Genomic DNA, 15,404 nt, shown 5'->3' with positions numbered 1-15,404 from the left:
GCCTGAAACTTTTTGGAAACTGTTTCCCTGGCACTTTTTCTGATTGTGTAATAAAAACTGAATGAACAGTGTTGTATAATAAAGATTAACCTGCAGTACTTTGTAATAAATGTGACAAAACTGTCATCTTTCCATAAAACTGTCAACAAAAAAAAAGTTTTCAAGCAGAATAACCACACACAAAGCGCTCCTATAGCCAAAACAATATTTTATTCAGAGAGACAGGGTTGGAGGGTGGAGTTACAGCAACAACCGATCTGTTGAACAGTAGAAACCGCTTCTGCTGCTCAGTCTGCCTGCAGGTCTTGCTTCATCGTGGGGTTGCGGAAGACGCTGATATCAACCGGTCCATCCCTCCTCTCCCATTCAGCTCCGGGAGCGCAGCTAATGCTGCTTCCTCCTGAATGAGCACCCTGTGAGAGCAGATAATGACGGTCAGTGAGCTGATCACAAGGGAGGAGCACGCTCCACAAACAGTGCAGGGAGTGCTGGCGTGCTATTGTGCTGCGCGGCGCGGATACAAGAGACATCACAGGACTGATTAGGTCAACAAATGCCAACATCAGGAGAGAACACCAGCGCCACGCCCGCAGCCATCAGGGACAATCTGTTCTCAGCCTTCGAAAGGGGGGAGCCAGTGGTCTAGCTCAACCCTTCTGCAAACTGAGGTTAATCTGGCACTGGAATGAGATTGGAAGACCACGAAGGAGGAAGTCCAGTCACTTAGCAGTGCGGAGAGCGCGGCGTGTCACCATCTACACCGATAACTTCCTTAAAGGCTGTAAAATTCTGTGTAACAAGCCTAATCGTTTTCACTGAAACCACCTACAGCACAAACATGAACCCATCACACTGATTTAAATCAGCATCCAGCCTCAAAAACAAACAAAATGTCTTTTAAACAAGACAGAAGAGAAATGAAAACGCCAAAATTAAAATACCTGAAACATTTGTGTTTTTACTGATTGCAACGTTTGTGTGTTTTCTTGGGAGCTCAATGTGACAATTTCATATCTTGGTTATGTGTACATCCACACATCACATCAGTTTACAGAAAGATGGGAACTTTGCTTTCAGTCACACATGGGAGAACCATGCACACGTTGTCTGAGGTCTTTAAGGATTACGAGGGGCGGATTGATCCTCTGCTCCACCTGTCAATGTGCCGAACTGCCTGAATCCCAAAGGAGGAAATACAAGATCCTGCAGACGCCTCCAGTAATACTGGTGCACGTGTGAAGATTAAATGCTAAGCATTGAAAAATAACCAATTTAAGATTGAGAAGACAGTGTTTGTATGTTTCAAACAGACAGAATTCGAGGATGTGATGGGAGAGCACAAATGACTGAACTGACATTTAATGATTTTATAACTCTCCCATATCAGATTATACCTGGGCAGATGACTAACTTCATTTATCTCAGACTTTCCCTGCCTGTTCAACAGTTTCTCCACAATAAAAAGTGAACTGGTGCAGTTTTCAGAAATGTTTGTGCATTTCCAGAGCTGATAATTAAGTAGTATGCAAGTTACAACTCTTATGAGTAATAAGAGCTTCATAAGCTGAACAAAAAAAAAAAAAAAAAAAAACAACCACATGTTTTTCAATTGATTAAAAGCAGCTAAGGATGACTAGTGCTGAAATGTTAACGTCTGTCCCTGACAGCCCCTTCACACTCCCCAATCGTGGAGAACCAGGAGAATACTGACCCTCTGTGAGACGTGCTTTGCCTCCAGTGGGCTGACACAGGACTGTCGAGCAGCCGACACACAGCACGACCGTCTGAGCGTGGCTAAACACAGTTGTGATCTTGTAGCATCCTGAAAGACAAAACACAAACATCAACCATCTCCTCCATAAATCCCTTGTCCTGAGGGATGAACACACGCAGGAGGGGGAAGAGGATGTACCTGGACATTTCACATCCATGAAGTAAGAGTTGGGACTCTGTACGAGACGCTTCTTCTTGTGCCTCCTCTTCTCCTCCTCAGGGGATGGGTGCAACAAGTCTTTTGCGAGCTTAAAGGTGAAACAAGGAAATAAAAGGTGGACATCAGTGATCCGAAGAAAGTCGACTGATCAACTATCAAGAGGAGTACGATTAATACACATACGCACTTAATAGATGCAAAAATATGAGCAACCAACTAAATGAGTGTAATTTATACGAAAATCTTAAGAAAGGCCTTGTTTTCTTGTGCTGCGTCTGCCCGTCGGGCTTCGCGTCTGGCCTACATTACTGGATTAGATAACACACACACTACGCACTTTCAACAGCTACTTATCATTCTTAAAACATTTAGCATCTATGGCAAAACGACGAATCCAACTAATTTCATAAGAGTCACTGTAAAATACGGCTGTTAATATGTATTTCTGAGTTAGCAGTTCCGTCCCGCTGGCTCCATGTTTGCGGTGTGCGCGCAGCCATCTTGTGTCACAATGCGCCCAAATGTGCTCATTTTCAAGAGGAAATATTGGCACCGAGACGCTACGAAGCGCTCTTCGGCCGGCGGCAGCGAGGCCGCTAAGGTTTTACGTAAGTGTTGAGTCGTGTAACGTCTGGTAAAAGCTTCATTAAAGGGTAGAAATGCCGTTCAGTGGCGGCCTGTGAATACTCACTGGCATGTTGGCGAGGAAAAAGCCGCTGCCGAAAAGGAGGCATTACCGGAAGCGACGGGCTCATATCGGCGGTTCCTTTGAGTAAAGTCCGGAAGTGACGAAAAACATATCCAAATGCGGCCATGTTGGTAAGGTCAAAGATCCCGAGACCTCACTCCCAGGCGTGTATTCCAAATATCACATTTTTGACAAAAAAGCTAAAAATTTAGTTAACATTGCTATATCTTAACACTGGCATAGTGTTAGTTTAAAGAATGGATAGCTTAGAAAGTTTGTTTGTCCTTGAGGTGACAAATCGGGGATAGCATGAACTTAAAATTAGTTAAACGTTATTTTTATTTTGGTTGTTGAGAAAAATAGGAGGTAATATTATTTAAAAAAAAATATTTTACATCATTTATGAATATTCATACATCACTGAACATACAGCAACGTATTTATGAGAGCTTGAAAAAGTTAACTGAAATTCAAAACAAATTTTCAAATTTATAACGGAATGAAATGGGGTCTTTTTTCTTCAACCTTTTCAGAAAAAGCATTTTTCGAGGGGATAAAAGAAATGCTGGTAAAAAAAAAATTCATGTCATGAAAAAACATTTTTAAGTCTGTAATGTTAGTACAGAAGTAAGTTGTCCAAGTGATCAAATAACATCTTTGCATATTTAATGGCATGAAACCATCAACATCCGTCAACATTTTCAAATCACTGGAATAAAACTAATGTAACTAGACAACTACCATTGTGTATAAAAGGGGCTATGAGGCTGGGTCTATCAACCACATCAATATTAAAAGCAAATCATGAACATGGTTTATAGAAACACTTTACCCCTCCTCTCTGAGTTTGTTAAGCTACTGAGTAAAGTAATGGCATCCCAAATTAATACACACATCTAAACACATTAACAGTGTTGATATATGATATATCTAATCTACAGATTATATTTGTTTGCTGTCTGAGTTTCAGGTGAAATGTTGAAATAAATGTCCAACAGTGACACGTAGTGGAGAAGATAATGAGCTGATCTGGAAACGACAACCGCAGATAAGATGAGACACCTGTTTCCGAGCTGTGAGTTCGAGTCCCCGAATACAGAGTTACAAACATGTTTCATATGGTTTGGATACCGATTTCTAAAAGTGTGAGAAGTTATTTAAAAAAAAAAAAAAAAAAAAAGCTAAAGCTATGTTGGACAGTAGGTGGGTATCACTCTGTTTTTATTTAGTTTTAAAAACCCTTTAAAGTTCTTCGCGCTGCATTTTGCTGTCCAAAAAGGGTCATATAAATATGGTTTGATTGATTTGTTGATCTTTGAATCTGCGTGTTCGTGGAAGGTCTAATCCAAATGGCTTTATCAGTTCATGCCCCCCAATCGTCAGATCTCGTTCAGTTTCTACTGAGATGTCTCCAATGTGGACAAATGTGAATGTCCATTTATCCATCCATCCATGCATGCATGCGTCCATCCACGCTCAGGAACAACATGCAGTGTATGCACAACATATATGGAACTTTTGTGCTTGTTGTTCATGATTCCTGTTGATGTTTTTTGAAAACGCAGTTATTTAAAAAAAACTGTCGTATTCTGATCTGTAACTTTTGGAGTTCTTTCCTCCTCCTCCTCCTCCTCACATCCTCCGCCTGTGCGCGAGGCGAGTCTTTTATTCGCTGAGCGCTCAGCTCGTCACGCGCCACCAGGAAATGAAGGCGCTCGGAGGGAGATGAGGAGTGTGTCGCTGCTGCAGAGCGCAGACAGACGGACCGACCGACAGACACTGGGAGGAGAAACCAGCCGCCACAGCTTCTCGGCAGTGCCAGGTCAGAGCCTTTCTGCGCGTTAATTCACCCGCAAAACACCCTCCGAACACGCGCGTCTTCACTTTGCGGAGTTCCTCCGCCACTCGTGGAGCTGCTAGATACTCTCATTGGTGTGAATATTATTAATCTGCGGAATTTCGCAGCGGAAGATGGGCTTGGCTCAGCCGAGACTTCGCCTGAGAGAGTTTCTCATTTAGAAAAAAAAGAAGAAAGAACAAAAAGCGCAACTTTGCGCGTAATTCTTGGTGTTTTTCTAACCGCATCGCGTCTGTTTCCCTCTAAAAGTTTGAACATCAGCGGGTGAAGATGAGCGACGCCAACCAGCCCAGACTTGAACTTTTTGTGAAGGTAAGCGAGTGAATGGAGACAGCAGAGAGGAGAGGAAAAAAAGCATCACACCCAGAAAGCGAGGCGGAGACATTATGTGACAGTTTATTCAGCCCGCAGAGAAAGGCGCCTTTGATGCTGCTCTTATCTTCTTATTTCATCAGTATTTTTGTTATAACACGCTGATAACTGCATACAGCCAGTGGGACCACCTCTGCTGACTCACCGGCCTCCCTAATCTAATCTAATCTAATTAAACGCACATTAAGATAATGGACAGTCGACTTTAATCTATATTTAGTATATTGGTCAGGCTGGTTAATCCCATTTGCTTCGAGCCCCAAAACATGCAGTGATATAACCAGAGAGAGTCTCTGCCTCCTCTTACACATAAAGATTTCTCTGTGTGAACATGTGCGAGCCGCCCTGCTCTTTCCCTCCCTGCACAGTGTGTCAAAGATGCTGTTGTAACTTCTGTAAATTTCAGTTTGTAGTTTTCCCTCCTCGCTGTAGTTTCTGATTCACTTGGAGCCACTGTCTGGTTCCAGATCCTGAAGGAAATGTTCATATCTGAAATGTGACTTCCTACATGTGCGGCTACACAAAGCGCATTTCTATGAGCGTTTCCTGAGCGGCCTGGGAGCTCTGCTGAGGAGTGCCTCTTTATTCATGCCATTATTTACATTACATTACACTTCTATAGACATTAGATTAAAACACTAAAGAGTCATATGGTTAAATATACTTTGTTTGAACAGCTTGTCACACATCGGCTGTTATATAACATTCTAAACCTCTTTTGGGACCAGTTTGGGGTTCAGTGTCTTGCTCAGGGTGAGATGTGGGATTGGTACCTGCAACCTTGTAGTCACTGTATCATTTTGATCTGATGACTGTATTCCAGATTAACCTGATATAAAGTCCCTAAACCAGATCAACATGAGGAAAAGTGACTATTAATCATGACTGCAGGGTGCACATGTGCTCATTTAAACACCAGGTTTTTTTTTTTTAATTCACTGATTCATTGATAAATTTCACACACAACTCTAAAACCATTATGTTTTTCAATGAGACTGTAGTGTGTGTGTGGGTGTGTGTTTGCATGAGGACACTCGTGTGCGTACACTCAGTTAATGTATCTTGGGAAATCACCTGTAAATCCCTCTGAGTCACAATTACTGTCATAAAAGTGCTGTATAAATAAAGATTGATACATTTATCGGATAAATCACTGAATGCTTGCCTGTAATCTGTGGATTCATTTATCAACCCATAAACCAGTCCACACATAGTATATTATTGATATAACAGAAAGTTAACCACATTTATTGTCACTATTGTGAATATAATGTAGTTTTCTTTGTATCCCTGTGGGAGAACTGCTCAGTCATAATTGTTTGCTTCACAGTGATCAGAGTTCCCATCATCCCGTCATCATTAGGATTAATTGAGAATAACAGTTCAGTGGAGTTAAAAGTTCTCTGTGCTTCTCAGGCCGGCAGCGATGGTCAGAGCATCGGGAACTGTCCGTTCTCCCAGCGTCTCTTCATGGTGCTCTGGCTGAAGGGAGTCACCTTCGACGTGACCACAGTCGACATGAAGAGGTAACCCCCCCCCCCCGGCTTTTTTCTGTTTTTTCCCCTCTCCAGACACTACTGAAGGAGTGTGTGTTCACTGCCTTCAATCTCCAGAATTCAAAGACAATTCAGAGACATTTAAAAGAGGAAACGAGTGGTTTTGTTTGCAGTGAAAGTTTTTTTTTTTTTTTTTTTTTTCTTGTTCCTCCCACCTGTAGAAAGCCGGAGATCTTGAAGGACCTGGCCCCGGGGGCGCAGCCGCCGTTCCTGCTGTACGGCAGCGAGGTGAAAACAGACACCAACAAGATCGAGGAGTTCCTGGAGGACAATCTCTGCCCGCCCAAGTAATTCATTAATCCATGAAACATCAATCTCCTAAAAAAAATCAACAGTTTCCTACACCTTAAACCTCTTTCCTATTTCCAAATCTGAAATGCTTTGATCTGCTTCTGTTTCGAAGGCGAGGAACTTCCTGTAAAACTTGTAAAATGAGAAAAACTGGTTTTCAGAATGGAAATAGTCCAGAAATCATAAATCGCTTGGGGAAAGTGGCATAAAAGAGGCACTGCTTTTGGTTGTTGATATTTATTTATTTCTTGTGCCTCAGTGGTTTTTGGAAAAGTTTTTTGAATCATATAAAATTATTAAAAGCTGTTTGGGATTCAGCATATTAAAGTGAACTGTTGAGTGCAGTTTTGAAAGAGAAACATCTTTACATCAATTCTCTAAATCAGGTGAAAGTGAACCAACGTGTGTTGAAACTCTGCATGAATTTATGTTGTTACAACTTATTTAACAGAAAATAAACTTTTCTCTGTATCTCAGTTTTGAGACCAAAGTAATGAAAATGAAACTGCTCAAGGTTTTGTCATTTTCTTTTTTTTACCAGCGTGCAGAGCTCTCTTCGTGCCACTTCCTGTTTGATGTGATTACTGCATGCACTGTGTTTAGGTTTCCCCGCCTGGCTGCTCGTAACCCGGAGTCCAACACAGCGGGCATGGACGTCTTCTCCAAGTTCTCCGCCTACATCAAGAACTCCAACCCTCAGACCAACGAAAGTACGTCACTTATTTCCGTCGCAGTGTGAGCGTCAGTGTTCACGCTCCCCGCTTCTGCACTGTGATCTAAAATCTAAAAGCTGAAGTGGGGTTGTGTGTGCAGTGCTGGTCCCAGGCTGAACCCGAGTGTTTTCTGTGCCCAGATCTGGAGAAAGGCCTGCTGAAGGCTCTGAAGAAGCTGGACGACTACCTCGGCTCGCCGCTTCCTGACGAGATCGACGAGAATAGCGCGGATGAGGTCACTTCCTCGTCCCGCCCCTTCCTGGACGGCCAGGAGCTTTCTCTGGCGGACTGCAACCTGCTGCCGAAGCTGCACATCGTGAAGGTAATCTGGTTTCAGCACGCATGGTTCTCAGGTGAAGTCTGAATTTTTTATTTTTTTTTTTTTTTTTTCATGTTTCTCAATCTGGTCTTCCTCTTTGTGCAGGTGGTGTCGTTAAGATACAGAAACTTCAGCATCCCCGAGTCTCTGACCAACCTCTGGAGGTACCTGAAGGCGTCGTACGCCAGGGAGGAGTTCGCCTCCACCTGTCCGGTGGACGACGAGATCATCACCGCGTACGCCTCAGTAGCTCGGGCTCTCAAGTAGGAGGGGTGAACGTCCTACCGGCAGATCAACACGCAGCAAAAGCACGAAAAGAATCAAACAAAACGAAACACAAAAAGTCGAGCGTTGACTCTGCAAGCAGCAATCAGCAATCAATCTGTTTTTTTTTTTAAATTAACAAACCACACTCATAACTCTCAGTAGGATCCATTCATATCAGTAGGAGGCAACAGTAGTGAGATAAAGCAGAGAGATTTTTCTACAGGAGCTTGTTGATCTCGTTGCTTGCAGGAACACACACATCTCTGGCCTTGCTTCTGTACAGTTTCACTATGTGTAGAAACTCTCGGTTTCACCTTCACTCGTACCTTGAAAGCCTCATTCAGGCTTTTTTTTTTGTTTTTTTTTTTTTTTGTTTTTTTTTGTTTTTTTAATCAGAAAAAATGAAAACCAGCAGCAGCTCACCTGCCAAAGAGTCTCTTGTGGTTTAACTGTAATCACAGATATTTCACATCGACTTTATGTCATTATTGAGGGAAGAAGGCCTTTTGCAGTACAATGCTTTATCGTGTTAAAGCCAACGTTTTAGCCTTTGTGGCGTGCTTCAGAGGGAGAGAGAGGGAGGGGGCGAGTCTTGCTAAAAACAGTAATAGAGGCAGGAAACTGTTTCAATAGTCGGGCTTCCCCTTTTCTGAGCTCCCACACAGCAGGCGTGAAGGATTATTTGAGATTACACGGCTTGTTTGGCGATCCGCCGAGCGCGCGCCCACCCCCCCCTTTTGCAGACGAGTTCTCCGGCTCTGCCCGTCTTTGTGTGGAGGTGCACGGCGCTGTGGGCGTGTTCGAACCGGCGGAGGAAACGCGTCGTATGTAAATCATGAAGGGAAAAAATGAGCAGGAAATCTCAAGCGAGCAGCTTGTTGGCAGTTATGAAGTGAAGGATGAAGCTGGTGTCAGCAAGTCCCATGAAAACAATCTTCCCTGAATGTTTCGCCTCACAATAGATTTTAATATTTTGATGTGAAACAAGCGTTCTGAAGTGATAAAGAGAAGTGAGATGAAGACCAAGTTTCTCAGTTTCCCTTCTCCACCTAAATTTTCCATCAGAATAATAATTATTTAATCTTTTCACACTCAAAATGGAGAAAATATTAAGACTTTTTTTTTTTTTTTTTTGCCGGCTAACCGTTACGATCGGCCCACCGTTTGTGTTTTCTTGTGACTTGTTGACAGTAAAAACATCGCCGGCTCTGGGTTGATCTTCCTGCTGAAAGCGACTTGAAATTGACTCTCTGGGAGAAACTGGAACTGCATACAAACACACACACACACACACAAAAAAAAAAAGAATCACTATGCAAACTAACACTGAGAGCAGCTGTCGCTGGACGTAGTGATGCAAATATCTTAGTGGTGTTGTCAAATGTTGTAGCGCTCCTTTATTATTGAAAGAAGAAAAAAGAAGACCTAAGTGCAATTTAAAGGGATTTATTAGAGGAATAAAGTGTGGGTGGATTTGGTTATTTTTCTACAGATTCGAGCCCCTCTTTAATGAACCGTATCAGAGAAACGATGTATTTTACTTGACTGAATCAAACTTTTCAAGTTGTTTAAAGGGATTAAGATGTTAGTTTTTCACTTGATGCAGCTTCAGGGACAATTTTAACGAGTTACATTCATTCAGTTTTAGCTTCTTAGATTATTTCTTTTTTAAATATTTCTGTCATATACGTGCTTTGTTTCCCATATTGTGCTTTTCACTTCTTTTTTTTGCAATTTTCCTTGACATATTTTAGCCTTTTTTCTGTCCGTTTTCATGCTGTCTGCTGATGTAGCGGACACTGAAGCTGTAGGATTCACTCAACCATGAAGACAATCAAACTAATAGCACATCCGAAGTGTATTTTGTACTTTAAAGCTCCTACGATGACACATTTAATAAAAAAAAAATGTCTTGATAATAAGCCAGTGGGTGACGTGTGATTGATTTCATTGAGCTTTATTAGGAAGCTTTCTTCAGTGAAAATGGTCACAAAAAGTTGTGTTCCAAGTTCATTTTTATTGAAATGCTCTAGACCTGAGAATTCACAACAAAAAGGACCTTTTTTTTGAGGATGTATTTACTTCGTTGTACTGTTTTTACAGTGTTACACAAGCAAAAATATGTTGTAATCATTGTACTAAAGAAAGAAATGAACTTTGATATCCATCGTACAGCAGGCTTCTTTTATTTTCTGGTAAATTCACAGCATTTGAAATGCTTACAGAAACATTTAACAATAATATGAACAAAAATAGGTGGTGGACGAGAAGCAAAAACTTAAGGAGGAAACCACCAACAGAACAATTTTTAAAAATATACTCTACTGAAGCGGAAAAGCTGTAATGAATGTCTTAAAATCTGCATATCAAGTTTCCTCTTGGATTATTGCTCCTGTTAATTCTATCATAAAGCTAATACAGTTTATTATTGAGCACTTTTATAAAATTCTAATACACTTTAAAACTCAGATTATTTTCAGGCCGACGTGTTTGGCCTTGGAGCTGCCGGTTTGTTCCAGGCGTGCGTCCTGATTGGTCGGCGCGGCGCTCAGGCCAGCAGGAGCAGGGCCGCAGGCAGCAGGCAGAGCGCCGCCCGCCTCCAGCTCAGGGCGGCGGCGGCGGCGGCGCCGTTACACAGGTCCGTGTCACAGCAGGTGTTGGTGTAGTTGAAGTAGACGCCCGAGGCGTATTTCTGGCCGCTCCGGCCGCACTGAGACGAGACGGCGCAGCTCTTCTCGTACATGGTCATCTGCAGGGCGCCTGCCGGGGCACAGAGGGCACTTTAGGAAAGACTCTTCTGTCATTCACATGTTTTAACATTCATGCCAGTATGAAAAGTAACAAGTTGGGCCATATTATACTTTAAAGGTGCAGGTGTAATGTGACTGACATGTCTTAGGTGGCAGTAGAGAGTCACTGCAAAACTTTTCTCTTAGCTCTAGAGTTTTGTTGCTTTATCTATTAAATCATGAGGTTGTTTTTAGTATTTAATGTACTGTCTTTCTTATTGAATTGAGGCCAAACGCTGGATTTACAAGACTGAATGGGTGTGTTAGCTTTCTGATTTAAGTCACCATACCTTACAACTCACAGACTTCAGTTCAGTGGCTGTGATTGTACTTTTATTACTTTATTTTTAAAAGTTAGATATATAGCTTTAAAGTGCAGTCTAAAAATTGGAGGTGATACCACTCTTATGCATTAGGTGGCAGTAGTGAGTCAGTTCAGTCCTGCTGGTTTCAGTTTCAGTTATTCTCATTTGATCGAGGCATTGCTGTGTTTTTTCTTTCTTTTGTAATTTTTTTCATCAGACTATCAATCATTTTAAATCCATTATGACGACCATTTTATTTTATCTGCCTATTTCAAAGAGCTTTAAACTGAAATATTACTTGCAGTAGCTTTATTTTCGCTGTTTATTATATAACATGTCACCTTTAACACTAAGAAAACTTATTTCAGTGGATGAAATGAAATATTAGTGTTGAGAAAGAAGCACGGTTTCAGGTTTTGCTCTGCCGTAGCTGAATGAAGATGAAGCTCAACCAGTCTGAATGATGTTCGTCATCATTTAATGGATAAATGCTCCACATTTGTGACTCAGCTGTTAATAGTTTGAATGATTAAAACGTTTTTTCCTGTGGTTCTCCTCCTTCAAGCTGCTACAAACACGATGAAAGGTGAACACTGAGCTCCTGATGTGACACAGTGAGCGTTCAGCCTCACCCACACAGCTATTTTTAGATCATCTAATGGCATTGGAAGCATCAGTGAGCCGTCGACCGGCTGGTTGGGAAATGCTGATCTGTTGAGTCATGTTTTACGTTTCACCCACTGAGAGTCACTCTTGATTTCAGTAACTGACTTTAGACTGGAGTAACTGGTGACTGTCGAGTCTTCTCCAGCAGCAGACCTCCGGTTTGTGACCCTGCTGTTGAAGACAACCGAAACAGAGCTGCTGTCTCTGCCTCACCTCGTTTCCCCGTCGCCTCGCTGGACAGGCAGCGCTGGCCTGCAGGACACTCCAGAGGAAACTTCAGGCAGTCCATGGGGGAGATGGCGGGAAACACACAGGTGTAGCAGCGCAGACAGGCTGCGGGACACACACACACACACACACACACACACACACACACCTTCAAATCAACTTCACATCATTTAGGAAACACATGGGACAAAAGATTTTCCAATAAAATATCAGCAAATGCTTGTTAGTAAATGAATTATATTACATTTAATGCATTAAACTGCAGTAAAGAGGATTTGGTTATTAATTCAGTAGTTGAAGATTTCTGCTCAGTAAATGTGCTCAGTGTTGCCCCCTTGTGGTCAAACTTGATTAAGGCTCACATTTGTCATTTTTGTAAAATGCAGCCTGTTTTCACGTAGGGGACTCTCATATTGGGAACATACATTTAAATGTATATTTATATTAAAATTATATTAATTTTATATTCTATTAAATTTATATTAAAAAAATTCAACTTTTTTGAATTGGTTTTTGAAAATTTGGCTCGTGTAACAAAATCCTGAAATAAGGATTTCCTAAACAAAACTGCTGCTTCACATTAAAGCCGCTCAGTGTTAGAAGAGAAACTTCAATAAATCAATAAAGCAAACGTTGATGTATTGACTAAGAAGACATTTGGATAAAATCAGCAGCAAGATCTCTGGGATATTGAGATCTGAATTCAACTGAATTGAAACATAAATAAATTCCACTGATGTGAGGGACTTTTACTGATCTGAGGCCATCTTGCTTCATATAAGAAAGCTAAGCAGCTAAAGTTTTGAAAACAGTTTTTTAGTCTTTTGCTGCATTTTATGATGACGCTCACTGGCTATTTTAATAGAGTTTAATTTGTAGTTAAAGAAAAGGACAGTAGAAATGTGAGTCTTTTTCCCCAGAGAAACAAAAAAAAAAGAACTGAAGTTTATTTAGCAAACCCTCAATATAGGATTTTCCAGCTGGTTTTTCTCTAAAGATAAAAAAAGAAATTAAACTTTTTAAAATCTTTTCATACCTGCCAGAGGAAGACAACACAGGAGAAGAGTTACAAGCCGTGACGAAGACATGATGCCTCTTTAAAAGTCCTTAAAACGTTTTGAAAGTTGACTCTTCAAGCTCTCATTTAAGTTCTGTCCCCGGATGCTGTAGCTTTCCACTTGATCCACAAAGTTCAAATTTCTCTGCCGTCCTATATTTTGATCATTCCTGTGAAAATGCCCTCCATCAGATGCATTTCTGTCACAAGTCCGCAGAGTTTCAGCCTCGCCTCTCTCACTCCTCTAATCTAATATGTGGAGGTAATTGTGAACAGCTGATCCGGTTACAAGCAGCTGAAAAAGAAAGTCGGTAAAACGGTTTTGCAGTTTGTTTTAGTATTTTGTTAAGAAAATCCAAATTTGACCCAACATTAAGAATAAATGAAGCAAACATGCGTTCATCACAGTCACAGCATCAGGTCTCTACAGTCTCAACATTAAAAGTTCATCTGTTGCTATGGAAACGTGTTGAAATGACTTCATTCAAAGACAGTTTTTTGACTAAATATCAATCCATTAAAGAGCAAATACAGATAGACAGGAGCATAATAAGCAGCGTAGAGACAACAACTACCGTGACATGCGTGGCTTTTAGCTTCAACCTGTGTGTTTTGTGCTCAGGGAGAACATGCATGCTCCACGTGGGCCCATATTCCACTACTGAACCAGACAATTCTTTTTTTATTTATTTTAGTGAGGCAAAAAACTAAATAAAACAACTGTCAGCCATTGCTGATGTGGTACAGAAACATTTAAATGGGATTTTATGGATTTTAGTCATAAAATACAAAATTGTGAAATTCCAAAACTAATAATTTTGTCAATAGCCTGACTTTAATTGATGTTTTTGACCACTTTCGGCTTATATTAGGTCATTTGTGTAGAAAAGTATCCTAAATAAAGCATCCTATGATAGTTATTTAGAAAGTAGCGGAGCAAACAAATGAGAGAAAATGAGGGGTTAACTGATAAACTCGAACTACTTCTCCAAAACGAGGTTTACATACCAAGTATTAAAATGTAGATGAGTAATTAAAGGGTTAAACATTGGTGTATTTCTTTGTTTAATAAGTGATATTAATACTTTATGCTGTATCTGTTCCTGCATTCACACTGCAGTCTGTCACAGTAGGAAGAAGAAACCTTTAAATGGGTCAAATATCAGTCGCCTGCATAAATAAACAGCATTGTGTTTATTTGCGGGATGCAGGCGGCAGCGGCTCAGATGGAGCGTCAGCAGAGAGCAGGGAGAGTCAGCAGACGCACAGAGGAAGTCAGCATGTCGGAGGTCTGGAGCAGGAGTCGCTTTAACTGAATTATCCCGCAGGCCGTAATGGGAGCCGTGAGGCAGCATGCGGGACGGTCTGCTGACAGCAAGTCTTGTGATGGAGCGAGCCAGGCAGGCTCAGACTGAATAAGCTGTTTACCGGTTGATTAATTGTACAGCGAGCAGCCGCAAAACCACACTAACTGCTTGAAAAGTTGGGCGAGTGCAGAGTAGATGGAACAGTGTTAAAGTCGGTATCTGAATGCAGTTTCTAACGAACAGAGAAGGTTTAAAGTTCTGTTTTCTGACATTTATATATTCAACTCTCAGATGGAATTCAAAAACACAACTGTTTTCACATAAACTGCTTTCAAAATGCTTAGTAAGCACAGAGATGAGTGAACTAAAACTATAACTGTGAGGTTTGATTGCCTTTCTTCACATGTTCTCATGGGATAAACTGCAAACCAGACCCCAAACTGTTTTCCTGGTCAGGATCATCCACCTAAAAACTTGTTTTTTTACACTGTGAGTGTGTTTCAGCAGGCGGGGATGGGTTTTTTGTTTTTTTTGTTTTTGTGTGTGGTGCTGGCTGGAGGATTTCAGAGGACAGATGGTGCTCTATAATCCTGTCTGTGGCCTCGACCTCCTCCATCCTCCATCCTCCATTCTTCCCCACATGGCTGTGGCCTCACGTCAACCTCTCATTTTCTGCCTCTTTTTTTTTTCCATCATCTTTTTGTGTCATCTTGCAGCTGCAGTAACTCCTTCCTGGCACTAGAAGGGAATATTGTGCATCACTGTGACTCTAAATGTCATTTTTGCACCTGTGTTTTCTTCCTGTGTGGATCTACAAACATCATTTTGTTTAGCGATGCTCTGGGGAAAAATACAAACATATTTTATGCTTTATCTGGTTTTAATAAAGCAGCCATCACCTGACCCACTTTCAAGGGAAAATCCAGATTATTTTTTGTCATGTCACGCACACTAAAATCAAACCTGGCTCTTTAATACAGTATATCTCTGTTAATCTATCATGACTTTGAACATGTTGGTTGAGCCCGTGTTCGTATTTCTGACCTTTCAGAGAC

The 15,404-nt window shown here is 41.3% G+C and overlaps 3 protein-coding genes and 1 non-coding gene across 4 annotated transcripts; 1 reads left to right on the top strand and 3 right to left on the bottom strand.

Annotated features, from left to right (window-relative positions):
- Window positions 1–188: 188 nt before the first annotated feature.
- LOC115380941 (40S ribosomal protein S27) lies at window positions 189–2,711 on the bottom strand. The gene is made up of 4 exons (XM_030082252.1): window positions 2,625–2,711; window positions 1,913–2,021; window positions 1,712–1,822; window positions 189–413 (listed from the first exon to the last, which is right to left on the bottom strand). Exons 1-4 carry the CDS (start codon window positions 2,628–2,630, stop codon window positions 385–387), a joined length of 255 nt encoding a protein of 84 aa, XP_029938112.1. The 5' UTR covers window positions 2,631–2,711; the 3' UTR covers window positions 189–384.
- On the bottom strand, window positions 606–735 carry LOC115381026 (small nucleolar RNA SNORA35). The gene has a single exon (XR_003930396.1). It is a non-coding gene; the product is annotated as a small nucleolar RNA SNORA35 (small nucleolar RNA).
- A 1,588-nt stretch (window positions 2,712–4,299) lies between the features above and the next one.
- clic1 (chloride intracellular channel 1) lies at window positions 4,300–9,919 on the top strand. Its single transcript, XM_030082249.1, has 7 exons — window positions 4,300–4,443; window positions 4,728–4,791; window positions 6,268–6,377; window positions 6,569–6,694; window positions 7,302–7,408; window positions 7,552–7,733; window positions 7,836–9,919. The coding sequence occupies exons 2-7, from the start codon at window positions 4,750–4,752 to the stop codon at window positions 7,995–7,997; spliced, it is 729 nt and encodes a 242-aa protein (XP_029938109.1). The 5' UTR covers window positions 4,300–4,443; window positions 4,728–4,749; the 3' UTR covers window positions 7,998–9,919.
- A 366-nt stretch (window positions 9,920–10,285) lies between these two features.
- Window positions 10,286–13,139, bottom strand: lypc (ly6 domain containing, pigment cell). The gene is made up of 3 exons (XM_030082251.1): window positions 13,022–13,139; window positions 11,971–12,090; window positions 10,286–10,757 (listed from the first exon to the last, which is right to left on the bottom strand). The coding sequence occupies exons 1-3, from the start codon at window positions 13,071–13,073 to the stop codon at window positions 10,546–10,548; spliced, it is 384 nt and encodes a 127-aa protein (XP_029938111.1). The 5' UTR covers window positions 13,074–13,139; the 3' UTR covers window positions 10,286–10,545.
- Between the last annotated feature and the right edge of the window lie 2,265 nt (window positions 13,140–15,404).

This window comes from Salarias fasciatus, chromosome 22 (genome assembly GCF_902148845.1).
Source record: "Salarias fasciatus chromosome 22, fSalaFa1.1, whole genome shotgun sequence".
Taxonomy (NCBI): domain Eukaryota; kingdom Metazoa; phylum Chordata; class Actinopteri; order Blenniiformes; family Blenniidae; genus Salarias; species Salarias fasciatus.
Note: the sequence above shows the minus strand (reverse complement) of the source record. Positions and strands in the feature narration are given on the sequence as shown.

Coding starts and splice junctions, on each gene's coding strand:
- lypc (XM_030082251.1), bottom strand. CDS start 13,073: ATGTCTTCGTCACGGCTTGTAACTCTTCTCCTGTGTTGTCTTCCTCTG. Junction 12,091..13,021: donor GTGTTGTCTTCCTCTGGCAG/GTATGAAAAGAT, acceptor TGTGTCCCGCAG/CCTGTCTGCGCTGCTACACC. Junction 10,758..11,970: donor CGAGGCGACGGGGAAACGAG/GTGAGGCAGAGA, acceptor GTGCCCCGGCAG/GCGCCCTGCAGATGACCATG.
- clic1 (XM_030082249.1), top strand. CDS start 4,750: ATGAGCGACGCCAACCAGCCCAGACTTGAACTTTTTGTGAAG. Junction 4,792..6,267: donor GACTTGAACTTTTTGTGAAG/GTAAGCGAGTGA, acceptor TGTGCTTCTCAG/GCCGGCAGCGATGGTCAGAG. Junction 7,409..7,551: donor CAACCCTCAGACCAACGAAA/GTACGTCACTTA, acceptor TTCTGTGCCCAG/ATCTGGAGAAAGGCCTGCTG.
- LOC115380941 (XM_030082252.1), bottom strand. Junction 1,823..1,912: donor CATGGATGTGAAATGTCCAG/GTACATCCTCTT, acceptor TTTGTCTTTCAG/GATGCTACAAGATCACAACT. Junction 414..1,711: donor CAAAGCACGTCTCACAGAGG/GTCAGTATTCTC, acceptor CTGCTCTCACAG/GGTGCTCATTCAGGAGGAAG.